The following is a 17,644-nucleotide window of genomic DNA, read 5'->3' on the forward strand; positions in this document are numbered from 1 at the left end:
TATTTATTTATTTTGAGAGAGAGAGAGAGAGAGTTAAGCACAAGCAGGGGAGAGGCAGAGAAAGAGGGAGAGAAAGAGAATCCCAAGCAGGCTCCACAGCTCCACACTGTCAGCGCAGAGCCCGACTGGGGGCTCGATCCCACAAATTGTGAGATCGTGACCTGAGCCAAAATCAAGAGTCGGAAGCTTAACTGACTGAGGCACCCAGGCGCCCCAATCCAGGTTATTTTTTAATGCATTTTTTTCTTCTACCAATTTTTCTTTATTACACACAGTTTTATACCAATAATTCATTTTATCTTAAATAAAGGGCAATCCGACCATAATCTGTCTGCTCTAATACAGCTATTGTTCTTGTTTCCGTGTCTTTGCTTCCTAATCCATGCGTTTGCATGGGGATCTCATACAGCAAGGTGGCTAAGACCCTGGAACCAGGGTGGGGCTAACATTTCTATTTGAATCCTGTATCTACTATTGTTAGGAGCTAAATCACTCCAGCCAAGATAATTAGTCTCTCTAAGCCTCAGCAAATGGGAATAACAACATGTAATAATGATGTATGAAGACTACTGGCTTAGCATAGACTTGGCATGTAGAAATGTTTAATGAATCAGACCTATTATTATTTTTCATGGTACAATCGTTGAATAGATATTTTAGAGTCTACACTTTCCATTTCACATTTAAATGTGAAATAAATTTAACATTTATTTTAAAGAGAGAACCGAATAGACCAGGAAGTCAAGCCAACTGTTCATTTAATGTTCACATAGAGAAGATTTCACGTGATACGGTTGATATTCCTAGACCTATAACAAAAGACCTTTCGAGGTGGCCCTGAAAGTTAAAACAAATTGCATTCTAAAATTTTTGCGTGAATTATTTTGAAATCTGAATGCATTTTCCCATGAAGCCATGTTAAAGGGGTTATTAGATTCCCAGGTCAACCCACAAAAGCCTGTTAAAGGTTCATGTGATTTTGAAACATTTTGTTTCAGTGAGCTCTGTGCGGAATGCCTTCCTAGCACCCTGGTTTCATTGTCACAACGCTCCTAGGAGGTGCGTAGGGCAGAAATGTCAGGATCTATCTCCATTCTGGAGCTGAGAAAATGGAGTCAACTACAGAGGCGTTTATCACGGAACTGGGAAAGAACCCATGGCTTGTGCACAGGAACTAGGCACTGGTATGCTTTGCGAACTCTGCATGATTTCAGCAGTTATGGGTGAAGATCACCCAGGGTGGGGTGATTGCTTTTGAAATATCAGTCACCTGAGTTTTCTTTTTTTCTTTCTTTCTTTCTTTCTTTCTTTCTTTTTTTTTTTTTAAATCAGGTTCCCTAGTCTCTTCTCTGGAGACTCTGTTTCAGCCTCTCTGGGATGTTGCTCATACACTCCATTTTATACACTCTAATCATACACTAATCACCCCTGGTAATTCTTAAGAACAAGCATATTTAGGTTAAGAATGGGGATTTAAAATCAGACCAGGCTTGGATTTGAATCTGGGCTGGGCCAAGATGTGTAACCATGGGCAGGTCATTTAATAGCTGTTCAGTTTCTTCATGTGTATAATAGCTCTCTCAGCCTAATTGTGAGGCTTATACACAAAATATAGCACAGTGCCTGGCACAAGATGTTTCTCTCTATGTACATATAGGGCGATGCTGATAGAATACGATGCTCTGTTCTCAAACTTTTTGTGATAGATGGGTCAAGCTCTGTGCCCGTAAGTCAAACAAGTACAGAGAAGTAGGTGGTCAACCCAGTTTTTACTTGGTCCAGAAAGCAGTTTCCTGAAGCCAAGTTCTCCTCTTAACAACCTCCTTTCTTTCCTCGGGAGGAGGACAGCACAGGTCATCCATGGTAGGCTCGAGTCTCCAGTGCATTCAAGTGATACCCCTGAGACGAGCTGTCCTTCCCCAGATCGGGCCGAGCCGTGGAGAGGCTGACAGACCCGGGTAACAGCCAGCCTATCAGGGGGTTGTTTTCAGGATAACCACCATCTCCCTTGGAAGAGGAGGGAAGGGACTTTGCGTTGTTCATTAGGAAGGAGAGTAAAAGCTGAATTCTTGAGGGTAAAGTAACAAGTCTGATCTAAAGATAACACCTATGCAGGAGGCCAGCCGGGGTCAGGTCAGGGCAGTAGCCCTGTGGCCAACTGTGAAAAGTGGGACAACTCATAATTCCTGAAAACCTTTCGCTTGCCAGACTTCTGAAAACGCTTTTGTTAATTCTCAGCTACATTCTCATAAGACAGGGAATGACTTACACGCAAGAAAACAGGTCCAGACAGATTAGGTGCCTTATGCAGGATAACCCAGGCACTAAGTGTGGAGCTGGGGTGCGGATCCAGAACTGGCCTGGCCTTGTTCTTCAACATTAATGCCGACTGCCACAGGGGGTGGGGGGCTGTGAGTGAGAACTGGAAATAATCCTCCTGGTCGCTGTCTCCCTGTTTGGGGCAGGGGTCCGTGTACTGGAGGGCAGGTGATAAAGATGTCGACACCAGTAACAAGGAAGTGAGAATTCCCAACTTGACCAGCCCGTGCACGTTCCATTGCTAATGCTTGGAGGCCTCCCCATAAACCGTTCACCAGAACAGCGAGCAAATCACGGGGAGTCTTGTTTTCCATGATGTCTTTCGACCTGAGGCTAGACTTTAACCACCGAGGAAGCAGGAGAAGCATGCAGGGTGAGAGGGGTAGCCACCCTGCCTGAGTCCTCACCGGAGCCCAGGCGCACAGTGTGTGTCTTACGTGCATGATCTCATCAGAAAGCTCATTCAGTAAGCAAGCAAGCAAGCAAACTCCTCACTTGCCGGAAGACAGAAATGTTGAGAGACAACATTTGGAATCCGGTCATGGAATGACCGTTAGCCAGCTTCCTCATCTTGTCTAAATCACTTAAACTCTTTGGGTGTTTTCTCCTTTGCGAGACAAGGGAATTGGAAAGAAACTCACCGACTGCTCTGAGGACTTGAATTTGCGTGCTGGCCCCGCCATATGTTAGTACTGGTCTTTGGGCAAGCTACTTAAAATTCATCTGACCTCTAGGCTGTGGCAAAGATCTCGAACTGATAGATCTCCTGTGTACTTTAAAGCACAAAACAAATGGCAACCAGTACTCGGTACCTCTTACTGTGCACCAGATACTGCTCTGAGTTCTTTTCTTTTTTAATGTTTATTTTCTGAGAAAGAGAGAGAGAGAGCACAAGCAGGGGAGGGGCAGAGAGAGAGAGGCGGAGAGGGAGGGAGGGACAGAGAGACAGAGAGGACCCGAAATGGGCTATGCACTGACAGCAGTGAGCTGGATGTGAGGCTCGAACCCACGAACCGCGAGATCATGACCTGAGCCAAAGTCTGACGCTCACCGACTGAGCCACCCGGGTGCCCCGTTCTGAGCTCTTTTCTTTTTTCTTTTCTTTGCTTTTCTTGTCTTTTCTTTTCTTTTTTTCTTTTCTTTTTAATATATGAAATTTACTGTCAAATTAGTTTCCATACAACACTCAGGGCTCATCCCAAAAGATGCCCTCTTCAATACCCATTGAGTTCTTTTCATATATTAAGTCACTCGATACACAATGGTAATCCATAAAAACCCATTTTAGTTGAGGGTAAAACTGAGGCACCAAGCTGTTAAATAAATTGCCCACGGTCACACAAATAAATTAGCGACACTGGGATTTGAGATCTTAGGGTGACTTAGTTTGGATGACCAATTCCTTAGATTTTGACAGAGCTGGAAGTCAATGTAATGGAAATGAGTCGTTCATGCTAAGTTACTGTTGGTAGTGGAAGGGAACTGCCCGACCCTGCCGTAAAGATGTAAATCATGTGGACAGGGATGTGTCATAACCACAGAACCCACCACCTCAGATGAACCCCTACCTAAAATATCCATTTAATGAGGCTCTCAGATAAATTGTAGAGCATTTCTTTAAGACGTTTTCTATTTCATGCCAGAAGAAAGATCAAAGAGAAACTGCTTTCAAGTTAGTCTGATGGCTTTTAAACCTTCCTCTACCCTGACAAAATAACTTTTATGATATATCACACTTTGGGATTTTCAAGACAAAGAGAGAATTCAATTGGTCCTCTTTTTTTTTTTTCTTTTTTTACCCTATGGCCAAAGAATTTTTACATTAGATATTTTCATTTACTTTAATTCTGTTTTCTCCTCCTCCTACATAGCTTGTCCGCTCCCATAATTTTGCCTTTGTAATATCTCATGCTGATAATTTCTTGGGTTTGAGGACGCAGCCGTGGGGTCACCACATAAAACAGAGCAGAAAAACCTCACTGGCTGAGCTCAGAGTGAAATGCACCTGCCCCCGCATCAGTTGCACAGGGTTCCCTTCCCCAAATCCATTCCGAGGTCGGGGCTTCTTTCTCTGTGCCCTTTTGTCCTAGAGGGAGCCCACGGGGGGCCAGGGAGGGTATGCTTGCCCTGCTGATGAGCAGAGGGGCTGAAACTTGGTGCAGGGCTCGCGACACCCAATCCAGCCCTGCTTTCAGAGCACCACGGTCTTCTCGTGGGTGCTGGGAGCAGAATCAAATACACGTGGTTAACAGACTTCTGTGTGGCCCTGCCATAGAGGGTAGGGACATGCTGTGCCCCATTTACACATACACCACGTATTTGGTGCCCTGGAAAGTGGGCAGGATCGTCACAGATATGATGCTTTTATCACCCTTTTACTCAGCTTGCTTTTGTTCCAGGAAATTGGTGGTCTGCGTCTTTTCAACCTTTGGTATTGTCAGTGGATCTCCTTCCCCTCTGTTCTGCTTAAAATTTTCCAAGTCTGACATCTATTCTTTTAGAAAGGATTGATTTGTTCTAATTAAAAAAAAAAGAACAGAAAATATGAGAAGGAATAAAGACTCTGTGTAACCAAGGGGCTTGTGTGGTGGTAACACTGCAGAGGTAATTTGTAATATCTGCTTGATTTATTTTCTGATTTGCTGACTCCAGCCCAAGCCCACTGCCTCTTTGCCAGGCCTCTGAGCGTGTATATAAATTGACACAAGCAGACATAAATCAGTTTTATTATGGGGCTGGCTGGCTCCGTGTCCCATATCAGTCAGGCCAGGGAAGCCGAGTGATGAGGAGTTCTTGTTTGAGGCACTGAAAAGACACTGGCATAGGCTTTGTCAAGGCTGGAGAGTCAGAGAAGCCAATTGCAAAACCAGATTTCCTTCCATAGGATAAACTGACGGCTGGCTTTTCGTGCACATTTAAATCCTGTTCATTCTTCATATCCCTGGGCGATGCATGGCATCAGCACACAGACACCGTGCAACAAACTTCTGCAGAGAGAAATACAGAATGCGGATGGGCAAAGAAGGGAAGGGAAGGGAGGAGGAAGCAAGACACAAGGAGGAAGTAAGAGAGGAAGAAGGAAAGAAGATAAACATAACTGAGGAATTAGGAAGAGAGAAGAAAGGAACCGGAAGGAAGAGGAACCGGGGTGGGAGAGAAAGACAAGAGGAAAAAGAAAGAAGGACGAAGATGAGTAGGAGAAAAGGCAGGATCCGGATGGAAAATGAGAGAGGCAGGAAGGAGAGAAGGAGAGGAGAGCAGTGTGGCTACAGCACCCTAGAGGGAAGTGTGACAGCACGTACTCGGGGATGCCTCCTGCACAGACTTCACCCCTCTCCAACTTCTGTCTCACTAAAGATCGGCCTGCTTGTTAGTTTATGTCTGATTACCTAGTTATTCCATAAGTATTTTACATTCTCTCAACTAGACTACACACTTTTTGAGAGCAGCATTCTTTCTTAGATTTCTTTTGTGCCCTCGCCATGACCTGTTCCTCCCCGGTCCCTAGGACGGTGCCGGGTTCATGCAAAGCAGTGAATTATCCCAGCGTTTACTGGGTCCCTGGCAACCTCGTCAGTTTCTCCAGCGGTGTGTGAACAACTTCCTTTTTGTTCTTTATGTAGCCAAATGAAGTGCTGTTACCTCCAATGCTTCACTTATCATATGCTTTCCAGAGGTGTTGTGAGATCTAAAAAAACACATTTTAGGGGCGCCTGGGTGGCGCAGTTGGTTAAGCGTCCGACTTCAGCCAGGTCACGATCTCGCGGTCCGGGAGTTCGAGCCCCGCATCGGGCTCTGGGCTGATGGCTCAGAGCCTGGAGCCTGTTTCCGATTCTGTGTCTCCCTCTCTCTCTGCCCCTCCCCCATTCATGCTCTGTCTCTCTCTGTCCCAAAAATAAATAAATAAATGTTGAAAAAATTTATAAAAAAAAAAAAACCACATTTTATTGTAGCCTAAGCAACAAAAAATTCTTGCACTCATCGACATACTGTGACAAGTGGCTACTTAGGAGAACACTAGAATATGCATAATACTGAAGATTTTTTGGTAGGGGGAGGGGAACCTTACAAACACCACTGAGAACATTTCATCTACCGTTACTGCCTAGCTATAGTCTGGAAAAGAATGCTCTCCAGTTAAGGCTAATTTGAATCTCCTCGGGACAGACCAGATATTTTACTGCCCCTCTGGTGGGAAATGTACACCTGCCTATGAACACCCAGCCTGTCGGTGAACGGTGGTATTATGTCAAAATGGCAGGTCTTTGCAAATCCTCCAGCATCGGCGGCCACATTATGTTGACTCTGGTTTTCAGAATCAAATATTCTATTTGGTGGGCCTTGGGACGAGGCTGTACATGGGTAGAGGGGACAGCCACACACACTTGGGAGAACTGGGTCTTCACTCCTAAAGAACATGTAAATTGGAGGAAGAGCAGAAGAATCCCTCCTCTTGACTGTAAGACAGGAGATATTCATCTGCTAATGCTCGACTCAATGTGACTTCCTTGCTGCCCAGGATCAGCGAGTGGGTTGATGTGGTGGGGGGCTTGTGATCAGAAACCATCGCAGGATAGAGCTGCCTGTTTTGAGCTTATCTTCCTGCGCCCAGGGCACAACTTTTGACTTGGCAAAGTTTCAGGAAGCCATCTCCCCTCCACACCCCCCCCCCCTTCTGCTTTCCTCTGAGTGAATCTTTGTGATATGGTCATACGGCCACATTGACCTACAAGAGGGCTGAGTGAATGAGAGTGGGTGGCTTAGAAGAGGCCGAGAAGAGAAAAATATGCAAACATCACTGTCAAGAGCGGGAATAATATTTAACTGGAAAATGGCCTATTACTGGGCCACGCACTTTTAGGAGCCATGTGCAATTCACATGCCCAGCCTAATTTAAATTAATTCCTGGCTCTTCTTCCATTTCTAATCATTCTTATACTCCTATGTGGCCTTTGGGGAAACCCTAATAAAATCAGCTCCATTACAGGCTGCCTGCCTTCCTTGTTCTCGTCAGCACTGGGGGAGGCAGAATCTAAATATTATTTGATAGTTGTTGTAATGGTGATGTTGTCTGATGTCAAACAGTGTTGTTCTAAGCGGAAGTTTGAAAACCCACCCAGAGTCAGTAAACCCTCCATGCAGTGGAGGCCAGGCTGAATCCGTGGCCCTGGTGCAACATCAACCGAAACTTGGTGGGGGGGCGGTGATGCCCAAGTCATTCTGATTAACAGAGGCAGGAGTACTAGGTCGCTGGACCAGCCAGCCTCGGCGTCACTGGGCTGGTCGTGGCTCCAGGATTCTGAGCCTTCTGGCGGCTGATGCAAGGACAAGGCCCTGGTGGGTACTTAAAGGGCAAACCTCTCATTATTTTGTTTTCTGTTTAAAGCCCTGAGGATATAGAATTCCGGTATACAGCAGTAATTTCGTCTCTGGATTAAGCAGTCTAAATACCCTTTCAGCCTCACTGGGATAGAGAGAATATTTGGTCTAATCGCTGGCACCTAGGAGTTTTAGTCAGAGCACTTTTTCTATATAATTTTTGCTTCATGCATGAGGAAACAATTTGACTGCTCTACTGGGCATTTCATTCAGGAGATGGAGGGCTGTCCGGGGGGGGGGGACCCCGTGTATTTCCTCTGTGAAGGAAATACTTTCTTCTTTATCTTCTAAAATAAAAGTAACAGTCTGAGATGAAATGGACTTCCCTTTGACAGAATCCCTTCCAGAAAGGCCAATCATCTAATGGCCAGAGACCAGGTGTGTGAATTCTCTCCTCAGAGACTACTAAGGGAGACCACACAAATCGTGCCTGAACAAATGGATGATGGACACTCTGTCCGGAGGGACATGCTTCATTATTTATCACTCCCACCGGGGATTTTTATCCTCACCCACCCCCCCCCCCCCCCGCCACCCGTATCTCCCTATATATACTAAAACAACAACTGCTTCCCAACAAAGGCTTTCCACTTGGGATTTCCAGAAGGGGAAGGAAAAAAATGTCAACAATACCAGCGAAGGATAATAGCAATGATTGGAATAATTTCTCGAGGCCTTATTCTGTGTCACGCCACACTGGGGAAAGTAGTATTTCATTTCATCTTTCAGGCAAAGGTAGGGTTGATGTTAAGAACGATACTGGTGAGGGAAAAAAACCAAACCCTTCAAGAAAGTATTTTCTTTTTTTAAAAATTTTTTTTCCAACGTTTATTTATTTTTGGGACAGAGAGAGACAGAGCATGAACGGGCGAGAGGCAGAGAGAGAGGGAGACACAGACTCGGAAACAGGCTCCAGGCTCTGAGCCATCAGCCCAGAGCCCGACGCGGGGCTCGAACTCACGGACCGCGAGATCGTGACCTGGCTGAAGTCGGACGCTTAACCAACTGCGCCACCCAGGTGCCCCTCAAGAAAGTATTTTCAACAAAGTATTATTTCAACAAAGTAACATTGTACAGCTCATCCTTCTCATTTTATCTGAATCCACACGAGCATTTTCTATCCCTCCCATCCACATGAGGGGAGGCTGCAAAGGAGACAGTAACACAAGTGTGAACTTCAAGAATCTTATAATCGCCTCATCCCCTTTCACTCTGTTTTGGTCTACCCTATTACCAGCTGTGAGAGAATAAATGGACATGAATCTCTGTGACTGAAAAATACTTTTGGTTCCAGATGATTCTCTCAGAGGGGAAGTTTAAGACCCATTAGAAAGGCCAAGCAGTTATGGCATCATGAATCGGTAAGATCATGTGACTCAAACTGAGAACCCAGTGCAGTAATTTAATTGATACTGGCCTTTGGAGATTTAGAATGATTTGTACGTGTGTCATCAGGGTCCTAGAACTGCGGGCCGTGGGCCTGGTCCTACACATTCCGTGCACTTTGCTGCACTCTATGGAAGAGTGTATTTCATTTTCCCTCCCAGCAGGACATTTAACAAGCTGCTCAGTGGCGGGCTTCAACTCTCTGCTTCTGTGTCCATCCCCTCCCAGGGCTTCCCCAGGCAGTGCTGGTCAATGACACTATTTCAACTGGGGCCCCTCTCATTGTTGCCTGGAATTTGCTACATCAATTGATACATGCACTGAGCTCTTTTTGTCCTCTATCTTGTAGAACACAGATATCGCAATGGGTCAGGGGCACAGCTAACGCGGAGAGGAGGAAAACCAAGCCTCAGAGAAATGAAGAGTGAGTCCTGACTCTGGGTGTGGCCCTCGTGGGGTGGAGCTGAGAATAATTCTGCAATCATCTTTTCCATTTAGAGAATAATGCTGAAAACCCACCGCTAATCCAGTTTTCTCGAGAGTCGTATCAGATCTTTGTTGTTTGAGGCGATTTTCTCCCTATTGTGTGGACTTCTTACCACGGAACCCTGTGAGAATCTGGCCTGAAGATAATGCCACGTTAGCCACCCTGACCTGATTCCTCCCGGTTTGGGGAACCTGTAATTTTAAGCCCCTCATATGCCACGTCCCCATTTGGCACCTGCTGAAAGTCACGGTCATTGTAGATAACTGCTTTTCTTTCTCTAAAGACAAATGCAAGTGAAAAAAGGACAAGTATTGGCCCAAAACTGAGGGCCTTGCGGAGAAGTCCTGATAAGTCTCCAAGTGCTATTGGATCCCTGATGCAGTTCACACAGGGCCCACCTGCAGCCAGGAGTTGACATGCAAAATCCCAACAACGTAAGTGCGCTTGAGAAAAAGAATTTACCTTGGAGTCAAGCTGCTGCATGTATGACCAAAGATACTCTATGTTGGCTCCAAAAGGATGGACATGAAGAAACGTTGATATGATGCCTGGGTTAAAAAGACAAACATTGGGCATTACTTCAAGGCAAGTCAGAGTCGGAGTCAGATAATGTCCTTTACTAACCCCAGCGATGGTTTTGTCAGCCTGAGTTACAGTCTCACCATTTTCAGCAGCACTCAACAAGCATTTAATAGCAGCCCGTTCTGAAGACAGTCATAGTAACATGGCAAACAGAACACTCTATCTGCTGGAATAACAGTAGTTAGAAAAGCTAGACTCTGAGATAATATACAGATGAATGAAGGTATTTCTAAACAAAGACTCCTGGAAGCATTTCAGCTACCAATTTTATGCTTGATTTACCAATATAAAATTGTAGTTATTGGGAGGATAAAATTCTCTCTTTTCTTTCCCTCAGTGGGCTTTGCAGTATGAAAATGGCTCATACAGCTGGTGTCAGAGATCACACGGCCTCCGATTTCCCTGATAATTACAGCTGCCAGTTATGAAAAGTATTTAATCCATATTTCCCCTAACTGCCACTGAAGGAAGCACAAATCCTTTCCGAAGCCTTTATTTCCCCCTCGTTGTTGCTGGTGTTTAAAGGGAACCGGCTTACTCTCTCCTCCCTGCTGTAATTTACAAGATCATTTTAAAAGGTCCAGGAATGGATGGTTTGGCTGGAGTCTGAGTATAAATCAGAAGTCTTTTCCATTGTGAAAATCAACTGTCAACATTGTACTGACAAATGAAAAGCCGGGGTTGGTGTCGGGGCTGAAGTGAAAGCATTACCTCTCTATCCTCCCTGCTCCTAGATCCAAAATCAAAATAGTGAAAATGAGGACGTCGACTTCATAGACTGTATGCTGCTGTTTGTTATGAAACGGTGTTCAGACTGACATTGTTTGAGTTCTCTTTTAAGCCCTCACATTGTTTATTGGGAAATTCTGATGCCTGAGAGCTGAAGGTCAAAAAAAAGAGCTGCATTTGTTTGACACGCAGGTGGAGTGAGCCCTAGACGAGCACATCGTTCTTGCACCAGGTCACCCTGGGAATCGCAGGCTGACCCTGGATTGATCTGGGATAGGGTCTCATGGCCTCCTGACCTCCTGTGTGATGCTTGGGATGCTCTGGGATGAGTGCCAGCATTTAAAGAAAAACTCCCAGTTTAGCTTTAGTCCGAGGACAGAGAACCGAAGTGTCTAGACCACTGCTCTCAAAGACCTGTCTTCAGAACACTGCTTATATGAGGTTTGTACTGGTTTACAGTGAAATGAGGAAGAGAGAAATAATTAATCGTATTTCTCCATAATGCTAAAACCTCAGTTTTCAGAGACCTGTTTTTCTTGCGATGTAAAGAACTACCAGTAAAAAAAAATGTTTTGAGGGGCGCCTGGGTGGCTCAGTCGGTTAAGCGGCCGACTTCGGCTCAGGTCATGATCTCGCGGTCCGTGAGTTCGAGCCCCGCGTTGGGCTCTGTGCTGACAGCTCAGAGCCTGGAGCCTGTTTCAGATTCTGTGTCTCCCTCTCTCTGACCCTCCCCCATTCATGCTCTGTCTGTCTCAAAAATAAATGTTAAAAAAAAAATTAAAAAAAATGTTTTGAGAGAGAGAATAAGCATGAGCAGGGGGCAGGGGGCACAGAGAGAGGGGGAGAGAGAATCCCAAGCAGACTCTGCACTGTCAGCACAGAGCCTGATGTGGGGCTCGATCTCATGAACCACGAGATCATGACCTGAGCCAGAATCAGAAGTTGGAAACTTTAACCCACCGAGCCTCCCAGGCACCCCAAGCACTACCATTTTATTCTGAAATTATATTCCTTTTTTTGCTAAAATGTTCTTTTATGAAATAATGCAAGTGGTAAAAGGTAATATTGATAGTTTTAATATCTTTAAGTGGCAAATAGCCATTTTAATACACTTAAGTGGAGTTGTTTTATTCCCCTCCTTCTAGTTTGTTAATTTCCATTTTTAAATTTATAGATCTGGCAACTACTTCCCTGTGTCTTTGAAATTCTCAAATCTGGTGAAGTGACACTGTAAGTAATTCTGTTACTAATGAGTTCGAGTATAGAAGCTCATGAAGGACTTAAAAAATAAGTTTTTTTTAAAATAACACTTTTATTTGCATTTGTTAAGTGGGAGAGAGGGGGCAGAATTCTTTTTTTTTTTTTTAATGTTTATTTATTTTTGAGAGAGAGAGAGGGAGAGAGAAAGCACAAGCAGGGGAAGGGCAGAGAGAGAGGGAGACACAGAATCTGAAGCAGGTTCCAGGCTCTCAGCTGTCAGCACACAGCCCGATGCGGGGCTTGAACTCACGAACTGTGAGATTGTGACCTGAGCCAAAGTTGGATGCTTAACCGACTGAGCTACCCAGGGGCCCTGAGGGGGCAGAATTCTTAAGGGGAAACTCCTGTTTCAGGATGGTGAATGGGGTTCTCCTTGCTGTCCCAAGCTGAGGACCGGTGGCATTACGTCCACTAGTTTTCACAGGGAGCCTCCAATAAATGGTAGGCAGACCCCTCAATCCCCCATTAGAAGACAAGGGGGAAGAAGGAGCAGTCACCTCTGGCCTTGTGAGGAGGCGAGGGTGTTCCTTTCTTCTCCTGGCACACAGGTTCTCCCAGGCAGGGGAGGGGGAAGCTCCGAGAGCGTGGCTCACAGAGCCAAGAGGGGTGCTGCAAGATGGGGGCAGCATTCGCTTCCTTGGTTGGATGTCGGCTTAGGCAGCAGACTGACCGGTCAGCCTTTGGGGTGACGAGGATGTGTGGTTTTCCACCGGGGTAAGGGAGCATCTTAGACGGTGGGGAGGCTTGAGTAGTCTTACGAGTAAACCACCCCAAAGGCCCCAGCAAATAGAGAAAGACATTTTTCATATTAATCTCTCTACCGGACAGAGACTTAGCACCATCTCCTAGATAACCCACAGCCTCTCCTGTAAACATCTATGGAAGGTGGTGCGAAGTGACAGGTCTTCGGCAGTATAAACGGAACGAGTCAGAAGAGGATGTGTGTGGGCGATGGGGGAGAAGTTGATGACTTTAGGCTAGGAGACGAGGTGTTAAAAGAGGAAATTTAGGGATACCAGTAATGGGAGGACCTGGGGTGGCTGCTTTTGTTGCTTCTGTGAGCTGGGTATCTCTCTGTGTACACACTCCCTCACTGGTAACGGTCTGTCTGCCGGGCCCAGTCTTGGGTTCCCCAGGGAACTCTGCCCTCAGAAAGTCTTTGTGTATTCTGGCTCAGTATTGGCAATAGAGTATACATGTACAATAAGTGTATATTGAATGAATTTATCCTCTAGAACTAAGACTAGCCAGTATACTTGTTTAAAATTTCTACTGTTCTATTATAGGTAAATGGGGATAAATAAGAACATTAAAAATGGCTACAGTACTAACTGGTGATGGGGCAGTCTTTCAAAGATCAGGTAACTTTGAGACATTATTCACTCCTGATTCCTTCCCTATTATGGATTCAGAAGGACAGAGCAACCTGAATGTTTTGGTCATGGAAACTTTTTATTTATTTTATAACTTTAATTTTTTATTTTTTTAATTTATTATTTTTTAATTTATATCCAAGTTAGCATGTAGTGCAACAACGATTTCAGGAGTAGATTCCTTAATGCCCCTTACCCATTTAGCCCATCCTCCCTCCCACAACCCCTCCAGTAACCCACTGTTCGTTTTCCATATTTAAGTCTCTTATGTTTTGTCTCTCTCCCTGTCTTTATTTTTTGCTTCCCTTCCCTTATGTTCATCTGTTTGGTATCTTAAAGTCCTTATATGAGTGAAGTCATGATATCTGTCTTTCTCTGACTAATTTCGCTTAGCATCATACCCTCCAGTTCCATCCACGTAGCTGCAAATGGCAAGATTTCATTCTTTTTGATTGCCGAGTAATACTCCATTGTATATACATACCACATCTTCTTTATCCATTCATCCATTGATGCACAGTTGGACTCTTTCCATACTTTGGCTGTTGTTGATAGTGCTGCTATAAACATGGGGGTGCATGTGCCCCTGTGAACCAGCACACCTGTATCCCTTTGATAAATAGTAGTGCAATTGCTGGGTCGTAGGATAGTTCTATTTTAATCTTTTGAGGAATCTCCATACCGTGGAAACTTTTTATTTAAATTCTTTGGCTTGGGGTGCCTGGGTGGCTCGGTGGGTTAAGCATCCGACTTTGGCTCAGGTCATGATCTTACGGTTAGTGGGCTTGAGCCCCGTGTTGGGCTCTGTGCCGATAGCTCGGAGCTGGGAGCCTGCTTCAGATTCTGTGTATCTCTCTCTGCGCCTCTCCTGCTTGTGCATGCTCTCTCTCACAAAAATAAACATAAAAAAAGTTAAAAAAATTCTTTCGCTCATAAAATTAAGGGGGAAAATGCTTATATGATTTCTATATATCTTTCTAAAATCAGTGTAGAAATCCTGACCCACTCATGAATAGCTGTCCTTAGGAGGATATTCGAAATGATCACTGTAGTAGCTGATATTAATAAGCCATTAGCTTTTCTTTATAAAAGTAGAGTGGTTGCACTAGATTCATTTGGGGCCAAAGCAGGTAGTTAAATAAAAGCTTCCCAAGCTTTTCGCATGGATGGCAACTAAGCTGTTCAGTATTGCTAGAGATACAGCAGAAATGGGAAACATTAGTCATATCCTCCTGTTCCTTACTCCCACCCTTACCGCTGCCCATCACAGTATCATCACAGGCGCATTAGTCATGCTGAGAAAATGTAGTTTCTAGGCCCTGGTTTTGGATTGGATTCATTGGGCGGGGTGAGGTGGGGCTTCCTGAATAATCAACTAAAGCCTCTTTGTCATTCCTTTAAAAGAACTGGAATATTTCCTGAGAATGGAAAAACAGATAGATACGACTCATAATCTAACGAAAAATGCTACCAACCCAGAAAATGGAGACTGTTTTGTGGTCCTCTGGGAGGCATCTAAAGGCTTGGTAAAAAGAAACACTAACAACAGAGGGTGGAGAACTTAGCCATTACTGAACTGGTGGATCTCCAAAGGGATAGACGCAACTGTTGGTCTTGGCTGTTTCCATGGAGAAGCAGAAGTCTCCATATTTAAAGATGGGTTTCCCAACCAGGAAAATACAACTGTAAGTAGCTAATTTAAGAAAATAAAAAAGGAGTGGAGGAGGCTGTCAGAACTCAAACTTTCTGCACGTCCCAGGGCCTTAAAAATGACTCTAGAAGGACATACAAACCAGCTCTGTACAACCGGTGGCAAGCCCCTCATGAGGAAGGCCATTTAAACAGGCACATGAAAGCATTTTGAGCTTTCTCCATGAAAATCATCGAGTTTTTTCCCATTTTTAGACCTCACTAAGACTAAGGAAGCAGCATTTAAGTTAGCCAAATAGTGCTAGATTTTTACTGCTTCGTTCATTCATTCTTAAACATTTCCTTACCAGCAATTAGGTGCCAGGGACACTGCACTGCACAAGACAGACAAGCTTCCTGCTCTTGGGGAATTTATATTCTAGGTAAGTAACACAGGATAAACCCAAAGATGAAAAATAAAGGGAATATTTTCAGATAGTGGTAAACATAGTGAAGAAAACACAACAGGTTCAAGCTTGGTGGAGTGTTACTCTATCCCGGGAAGTTGAGTGAAGGTAAAGTCTCCTGGGTCAGATGAGAAGGAGCCAGCCACAGACAGCCTGGGGAAAGATTTTTCCAGAATGTGCAAAAGACCTGAGGTGGAAATGAGCTGGCAGCTGGCAGGAACAAACTTGGCCTGAGAGTGGTACAGCAGGCATTTAGAGGGAGGTGGGGAGCCAGATCATGGAAGGCCTTGAATGAGTGTGATGTGTTTGGCTTAAATTCTAAATATAGCAGGAAACCAACAGAAGAGTTCTAAGTAGGGGCATGATAAGATCTGAATTGCATTTTTAAAACTTCCTTCAAGCTTCTGTCTGGTGAATAGATGAAAAGGGAATTGAGAGGCCATTTAGAAGTGTCTGCACAAGACCTGAAGTGGTAAGTAGTGATTTGGACCAAAGAGCAGTGAAGGAGAGCTGAAGGGCAACATGTGAGTGGCATAGTCTTGGGAGGAGGAGTCCTTGATTTGGCTTGGTACCATTTTCTCAGACGGGAGTACTAGGGGAGGAGCATATGAGGGCAGAGGAAAGGGTGGAGTCCAGAGTTCTGTTTTGGCCTCACTAGATTTGAGATGTCCACTAGCATCTATGTGGAGATCCCAAATGCTTTCTGGAGATGGTATACATGTGTGAATCAGTGGCAACAAACAGGGATTTGAAACCCAAGCACTTCTGGCCTGAACTCTGAAGAAGCCCCAAATTTAGAGGTTAAGCTGAGGAAAACTCACCAAAGGAATCTGGGAGGGAGTGATCAGTAAGAAAAAATGGCGTCATGATAGCTAAGAGAAGGAACTTCTACTCACAAGATGTGGCTAGTCAGCTGTCTAAAGTGCAGATGACAAATGGAGGGAGTTGAGAAATTGGCAACATGAAGTTCTCTCGTCACGCTGACAAAACCACTTCAGGGTGAGGGTGCAAGTTATACCCCAGTGGGCCGGAGGGGAGGGGCAGAAAGGAAATGGGGGCTGTTAGTATAGATGGGACTTCGGAAAAGTCATGCTTAGATAGGGAGCAGGGACATGGGCTGTTGGAGTGAAGACAAGTCTCCCTTCTTTTTTTGTTCTAAAGGTATGAGGTAGAAGAGTTCAAGTTAATATGCGGATGTTATCAGCATCTGCTTACAAATACGGTCACTGCCTAAAGGGCAGTGCCCCTTTCGTAATCGTCCTCATAGATTACAGACTATTGAGTTGAGAAAGACCATCTAATCAGACCTCCTAACTTGATACGATATGAAGAATTAGACCCACAGTGGATGATTTGCCCAGTGAATCATGCCTCCGTCCACAAATCCTCAGGATGCTCCTTCCCAGTGCATTCTCCTTGAGGTGAATGAGAAATGGCATCCTACCAGAACATACTCCCCTTCCTCAGGCTGCTTGGAGTTTCACTCCAAACTCTGCGTCAGCTTAGAAAGTTCTGGCTGAGATTAGCTTTCCCTACATGCACACTAGCTGACAGTCTCCTGGGAAACTTCGGAAAACCCTGAGACCTATCAGCTTACTGGGGGAGGGGGCATCCCAGGGATTTCTAGGAATGTAAGCTCTGCCGAGGAACAGCTATCTCTCCAGAGACACTTATATCATGCCGGAAACCGGCAGAGGCCTTGACCGTAAGCCAGCCGGAAATATCCTTGCTTCATTTTGCAGCCCATAAGGCGTCAGGGACACCGGACTGGAGAGGCAGCAGGGACGATGCCCTGTGCAATCTGGGTTTCCCACTAAGCCACGAGCCTGTGGTTATCCTGAGCAGCTGCAGCGTGATAAAGCATTGTGGGAATCGGGGAGATTCCACTGTGAGCAAGTGGCAGGAGAGTGATCCCACACTGTGATTTGGTCCGAAGCTTCTCCGTGCCTCGGAAGGCAGAAAAGCTTTACTTTTCCAAAGAGCAGTTTGTTCCACTTTTCTGGTGAGTACCGTACCTGGTCTTGTACGGTTAG

At 45.1% G+C, this 17,644-nt stretch overlaps 1 protein-coding gene across 9 annotated transcripts in view; it reads right to left on the reverse strand.

Annotated features, from left to right (window-relative positions):
* Positions 1–17,644, reverse strand: part of ENOX1 (ecto-NOX disulfide-thiol exchanger 1) — a 585,762-nt gene that overhangs the window by 25,508 nt on the left and 542,610 nt on the right. For 8 of the 9 annotated variants that reach the window (XM_086711591.1, XM_086711599.1, XM_086711581.1 and 5 more), the window contains one exon: positions 10,034–10,119. In XM_086711591.1, coding sequence (XP_086567717.1) covers positions 10,034–10,119 — 86 coding nt within the window. Of the gene's footprint in view, positions 1–5,027; positions 5,307–10,033; positions 10,120–17,644 lie in introns of those variants that run through there. The other variant, XM_086711626.1, reaches the window with a different exon arrangement.

The sequence above is a fragment of the Puma concolor genome, chromosome A1 (assembly GCF_028749965.1).
Source record: "Puma concolor isolate L17-30 chromosome A1, mPumCon1.1.hap2, whole genome shotgun sequence".
NCBI classification, from domain to species: Eukaryota; Metazoa; Chordata; class Mammalia; order Carnivora; family Felidae; genus Puma; species Puma concolor.